This window comes from Garra rufa, unplaced genomic scaffold (genome assembly GCF_049309525.1).
Source record: "Garra rufa unplaced genomic scaffold, GarRuf1.0 hap1_unplaced_002, whole genome shotgun sequence".
In the NCBI taxonomy this organism is placed as follows: Eukaryota; Metazoa; Chordata; class Actinopteri; order Cypriniformes; family Cyprinidae; genus Garra; species Garra rufa.
Genome location: NW_027394277.1, coordinates 12,793,758 through 12,800,503, shown reverse-complemented (window position 1 = coordinate 12,800,503; position 6,746 = coordinate 12,793,758). Strand labels below are relative to the sequence as shown.

Below are 6,746 nucleotides of genomic sequence, written 5' to 3'. Positions count from 1 at the left end.
AATCAGTTAAATAGCAGAAGTTATTAGTTGGTGAGGTCTTTAACAACAGCCTTACTTTGTTGATCTAACGTGGTTCAAACGATGAGACCATATTCATGAAACAGTCTTTACTAGCTTATTCGTTTCCACAAAAATGCAGCACAAATAAGCAAGCATTTTAACGTTTTAAATACACTAATCTACTATTATTGTTCAATCGCTGGAGTGTTTTTTTTTTTTATTTTATATATTTTTAATGCCTTTAAAATATGTAGTTTTGTGAACACGGACGAAGAAACGCCAGCCCCGAAGCTCATCTGTAAACCACATAAAACAGCTCATATGCGCTTAATATAGCTCTTTAAAATGATATTCTGTTTACATTAGGGCTTTTCACACTTGAAATTGTTAACCCAGGGTTATCCTAAACCCCGGATAAACGGAATCCTGGGTTATCTGTAATCATGTTTCACACTGCTTATATTAAACCTGGGGTTAGCGGTTAATCCTGGGTATTCATTAACAGATGTTTCACACTGCACATTCCTAAACCTCGGGTTTACGTTCTAATTTGCATATTTGCGGTGTTACTGTACCTGATTGGACGTACGGCAAGGTGCAGGCAAACCTGCCACTTCCAGTTATGCTACCAGTTTAAAAAAAATGTCGCCGCATAGGTCTTTAGCCGTTTTTAGCCTCATGAGACGCACAAAGGCAAAAAGACAAAGACAAAATAACAAGAGAAAGAAACAAAGGAGCAAAGTATATGAACATTTATTTGAATTTCTTTTAAGTTTCGAGAGACTAGTGTTTACGTGTACAGTAGCGTCATTGTTTACAGTCGCATCCTCATCTCGGAAATTATGGGTCGCTCCCAGAAGTCATCACTGGTGGCGTTTCATTGTAAACGGCACATTCACTGACAGTGACTGGATTCGCCATTTTCGCATGACACAAACAACGTTTATGTATTTAGTAAACGCTTTGAAAGACCACATTAAGAAAGCAAACACTTCTCTACGAGACGCTATTGATCCAGAACGGAGAGTCGCAATTACATTGTGGCGCCTAGCAACCAACGCTGAGTACAGGACCATCGCCCAACTCTTCGGAGTTGGGATTTCCACAGTTTGCACTGTGGTTCACCAGGTAAACTATTATAACACACATTTAAATGATTAGAAATAGACCGAGTGATGCTAAAAAAATCTTATCTATCTTATAAAAACAATGAAGCAGGTACTGCATAGGTTAACTCACCTTTCTGAGATATAGCCTTTAAGCTAACTGGTTTCATTTATTTATTGTTTCTTTAATTATCACAAATTAAACAAAATATAAACATGATAACAGTTTGTTATCATCAAGGTTCTTTAGAAAGGATAGTTAATATCTGTGCTACTGTCAATTTCAACATTTACTAATACATTTGTTAAAACAAATGCACTTTCATTCATTTTTCATAAACTATTATTAACAAAAATCTATTAATAAATTCTGTGGTAGTCTACTGCTCAGTTAATATTACAAAATACATAAAAAAATGAAACCTCAATTATAAGTGTTACCTAGGCTACATCGTACTCTGTTTAAGTAATAAAGTTGAAATTGTAGAGAAAGAAAATATTAAAGAATAGAAGAGTAGAAATAGGCCATTAAATTTATTATGTGCATATCTATTATTTTATCAGGTCTGTGCAGCCATTGTGGAAGTTCTCGCAAAAGAGCTAATTCACATCCCAAAAGGAAATGCTGCTTTGGAAGTCATACAAGGTTTCGAGACCAGATGGGGTTTTCCGCATTGTTTTGGTGCAGTAGATGGCACTCACATTCCAATACAGGGCCCAAAAGAATTCCAGAATGACTACTACAATCGCAAAGGATTTCACTCTGTGGTTCTTCAGGGATTTGTTGACCATCAATACAAATTTATGAATGTGAACTTTGGATTTCCAGGAAGCGTTCATGACGCACGTGTGTTTGTCAACTCGCAGCTTTACAAACTAGGCAGCGAAGGACTTCTGTGTCCTCAAGTGCAGCGACAAATTGGGGGAAAGTCTGTGCCTGTTGTTATTCTTGGAGACAGTGCATACCCAGCGCTTACCTGGCTGATGAAGCCTTTCAGTGACAACAGACTACAAACTCCAGGAAGAAGAGCATACAACTATCACCACAGCCGGGCAAGAATGGTCGTCGAAAATGCTTTTGGAAGATTAAAAGGCAGATGGCGTATCCTCCTCAAAAGGAACGACACCAGAATTCAAAAGCTACCCAATTTAGTGATTGCGTGTTGTGTTCTCCATAATCTGTGTGAATCTTCAGGAGAAGACTTCGACACACACCTGATGAATGAGGTGGACCAAACAGCTGAGGCTTGTGAAACTGGCAGTGACAATGATGACGCATGTGTAGTTCGCAATGCCTTTGTTGAATATTTTGAGTTATAAAATAACCAAATCGGACATGAGATGAAACAGGATATAGATACCTTGTAAATATTGTTGTAAATACTAAAATATATTTTATTTATAGCTTTGACAAACAGTTTAACAAAAGTAACAAGAAAAATATCTTAAGCTAAACTGAAATAGAAATGACATTTAAATATACATTTTTTGTTTTTGCAATCCAAATGGTTACCAACATTTATATTAATTTATAAAACACAAGATTTACTACAATTTAAACAAATTTCATATTTAGACATTCCAACTCACTTTAGCCCAACAGGGTTCAATCTTTATGTAACAAATTTGCTATGTTTAAACTGTAATACATGTACAATACATTTGTTTAAAGCACTTACAGGCTCTGTTCCCTTATTTTCAAATGTATGTGTAGGTTCTTGTGTGAGAATTGTTTTGTGGCTCTTGTGGTTGAAACATTTGACCTAAAAGGGCAAAGAGTCTCTCCTCATGTTCGCGATCTTCTCTACGGCGCCTCTCTTCTCTTCTTTCAGCAGCCTCTTCTCGTTGCTCGACCCACATCATAAAGTCTTTTTTGGCTGCATCTTGATACTCACAGAAATGCTTCATGATGTTTTCTAAGTCTTCTGCTTTTCGTCTTCTCTTGGGTGTCCTGGAAACAGAGCTGGCTGATGCACCTGATGTCTGAAAAACAAATATAAGTTTGTGTGTTACCAAATAACTATTTTAAATGATAGATTTTGTGCTAACAGCAATAAATCATGTAATGCTGCAATGTAATTTATTACTTATTTATTATTGTTAGTAATAATATTTTATTGCAACATTTCTGATTAAAATGCTCTTTTTAAATGTTAATTAAAGAATGCTAAATTTTTATTATTATTATTATTATTTAAATTACACAACTGTTTCCAACATAAATGACAACAATAAATGATAAATCATTAGAATGACTTCTTAAAGGTCATGTGACACTGAGGTAATTATGCTAAATATTCATCTATGCATCACAGGAATATGAATAAATTGCATATTGATGCATCCAAACGTTTATACAGTTATTTATGTATTTTAATTCAAGGCAAACAAATCACCAAACATGTAAAAACAATTTTAATACCTGCTAAATTGAAATATATTTCCATGAGCAATAACTAATATAATACATATATGTATCTGAAAACATTTGAACAGTAATTAATAATTGGTTTTAGTAATCTGAATATTAACCATGGTATTATAACAAATAAAAAATGGTTTGTAATTTTAGTAATGGCAAACACATTTTAAGGGGTTTCCGGCAAAAACTATAGTTTAACCATGCTATTTATTAAACAAATACAATAAATACTTACCGATGAGGAGGAGGATGACTACTCGCTGACAGAAGTATTCTCTTTATCTTGTTCGTTTTCGCTGGACAGTAGGCCTGTGTCATCAGGTTCTTCTGTCTCCTCCTCGGGACCCAAGTCGGCAGCAGTGTCAACAAGTATGGTAGGTTCGACACTTGGACGATCTTTAAGAATTGGGTCCAAAATATCAAAAAATGGACAGGTCTGTCGTTCTGCCCCAGAGCAGGCATTATTATCTTTCACAGCTTTATAATCTTTTTTGGCTTTTTTCAGTTTGTCCCGTAGCTGACCGGGCGTTCGTTGATACCCAGCCTCAGCTAATTTCTCAGTCAGTTCTTTAAACACTCGGTTGTTTCTGACCGTGCCGTCGAATTTGTCTTGAATATTTTTTTCTGACCATAATTGTAAAAACAATACAGTCTCCTCATCACTCCAGTTCACACGCTTTCCGTCTTTTGACATTTCTTACTTTTGAACTTCTTGACGTTAACGTTAACTTACTTCTCACCGGCTGCTGTTTACACCACGTGCGTTTCCTGTTAGCGACTTGACGTAATGCTTGTTGATTTCTGATTGGCTGTCTGTTGCTAAGCGTCCAGCAGCAACAAGCAAACACCGCTCCGTTTCACACTGAACAAACTTAGCACCGCATTGCGGTGGTAAAATGCAGGGGTAAAATGCGGTGCTAACACCGCTTTCAAATTACAGGTGTGAAACGCGTCTTTACCCGGGGTTAAAAGCGGTGTTTAGAACGCAGATAACCCGGGGTTAAGCATAGTGTGAAAAGCCCTATTGTGTACAGTCGCTGGAGTATTTTTATTTAAATGCTTTTAAAAGAGGCTTAGTGATGTAGTTCGCAGACCGAGAGCTCGGAGACTTGACTCTCATGTCAGTACAACAGAAAACACTGGCTGAAGGCAGCTCTCTCCGTTTTAAATTAAACTGCTTGCAAACTCCTGAAATTAGCTCTTGGTGTGTTCTAAGGGGTTGACAGAATGAAATCGCTGGAACATTTAAATTTTAAAAGGCCGTATTTATTTTCATTTTTTCCGCTCCACCCCTTCAGTGGAGTGGAATGGCTTAAACTGGGCATTATTTTTCGTACGTGACCTGTGGTTAGAGGCTTTGTTTCTTGTTAGTAAGACATATGGCTTAATAAATTATGTCCTTGGGTATAATTTGCAAGCTAACATGCAGTATAAGCTATTTCCTACGTTTAACCTGAATATAAATGATTTTATCCACTATTTTTGTGCGTCCTCTATTAAGCACCATTTATGATTAGTGCGCATGCGCACAAATGCCTAAGGGAACTTTGGAGTATAAGAGGGAGTATGACGTAAGAGGGAGCCCGTGCTAAATCAAACATAAAATACAGCGAAATGACAGGGGAAAAAAATATTAAATGAGTGATTAGGTGCTCTGTTCAATACAGTTGCATTTTTTGAGAACTCTAATCAGTTAAATAGCAGAAGTTATTAGTTGGTGAGGTCTTTAACAACAGCCGTACTTTGTTGATCTAACGTGGTTCAAACGATGAGACCATATTCATGAAACAGTCTTTACTAGCTTATTCGTTTCCACAAAAATGCAGCACAAATAAGCAAGCATTTTAACGTTTTAAATACACTAATCTACTATTATTGTTCAATCGCTGGAGTGTTTTTTTATTTTATATTTTTTTAATGCCTTTAAAATATGTAGTTTTGTGAACACGGACGAAGAAACGCCAGCCCCGAAGCTCATCCGTAAACCACATAAAACAGCTCATATGCGCTTAGCTCTTTAAAATGATATTCTGTTTACATTGTGTACAGTCGCTGGAGTGTTTTTATTTAAATGCTTTTAAAAGAGGCTTAGTGATGTAGTTCGCAGACCGAGAGCTCGGAGACTTGACTCTCATGTCAGTACAACAGAAAACACTGGCTGAAGGCAGCTCTCTCCGTTTTAAATTAAACTGCTTGCAAACTCCTGAAATTAGCTCTTGGTGTGTTCTAAGGGGTTGACAGAATGAAATCGCTGGAACATTTAAATTTTAAAAGGCCGTATTTATTTTCATTTTTTCCGCTCCACCCCTTCAGTGGAGTGGAATGGCTTAAACTGGGCATTATTTTTCGTACGTGACCTGTGGTTAGAGGCATTGTTTCTTGTTAGTAAGACATATGGCTTAATAAATTATGTCCTTGGGTATAATTTGCAAGCTAACATGCAGTATAAGCTATTTCCTACACTGTTAAAAAAAAAAACTAATTTTACAGAAAATAACTGTAACTTTTTTACAGTAGTTTTCTGTAATTTCAAGTTACATTCAAAACTTAGTAAGATTACTAACAATATCTGTAAACTAACAACTTGACTGTTATTTTAGGTCCTTTTTCATTAAAGACAAATTACAGTATTTTTTCTTTTTTATACAGAAAAAATACTGTATTATTTTTACAGTATTTTTTGTGTTATTTTAAATTATGTTAAAAACTTTGTAAAATTACAAACAATATCTGTAAATTAACAACTTAATTGTTATTTTAAGTATTACTCCATTAATGACAAATTACAGGAATTCTCATTTTTTTATACAAAAAATTATTGTATTTTTTACAGTATTTTTTCTGTTTTCTTAAACTACTTACATATTGATGTAAAATTACAAAAACAATCTGTAATTAAATAATGTTGCTCATTAAGGTTTATGTCCATACTAACAATTTAATGTTCTTTTTGTAATTTGAAAGTAAATCTTATTAGTTTTATATTTAAGGTGTATTTTACATTAAAACTCTGTAATTTTAAATAAAACAGAAGTAGAATATATATAAAATAGAAAATCAGTCTTAAAATCCACATATCCTGTAACCATGCACTAAAAATCTATTGCATTAAAAATTTTTTATTTTTATAAAGAACCAATAAAGAGCGAGTGTATAATTTATTTGCAGAAGTCAAGTCAAAAAGCAATACCACAGTAGTCCAAATGACAATACGTTTG

At 34.9% G+C, this 6,746-nt stretch overlaps 1 protein-coding gene across 1 annotated transcript; it reads left to right on the top strand.

The window, feature by feature from the left end:
* The first annotated feature begins 945 nt into the window (after positions 1-945).
* On the top strand, positions 946-2,426 carry LOC141305360 (uncharacterized). Its single transcript, XM_073832469.1, has 2 exons — positions 946-1,128; positions 1,671-2,426. Exons 1-2 carry the CDS (start codon positions 946-948, stop codon positions 2,424-2,426), a joined length of 939 nt encoding a protein of 312 aa, XP_073688570.1.
* Positions 2,427-6,746: the final 4,320 nt, after the last annotated feature.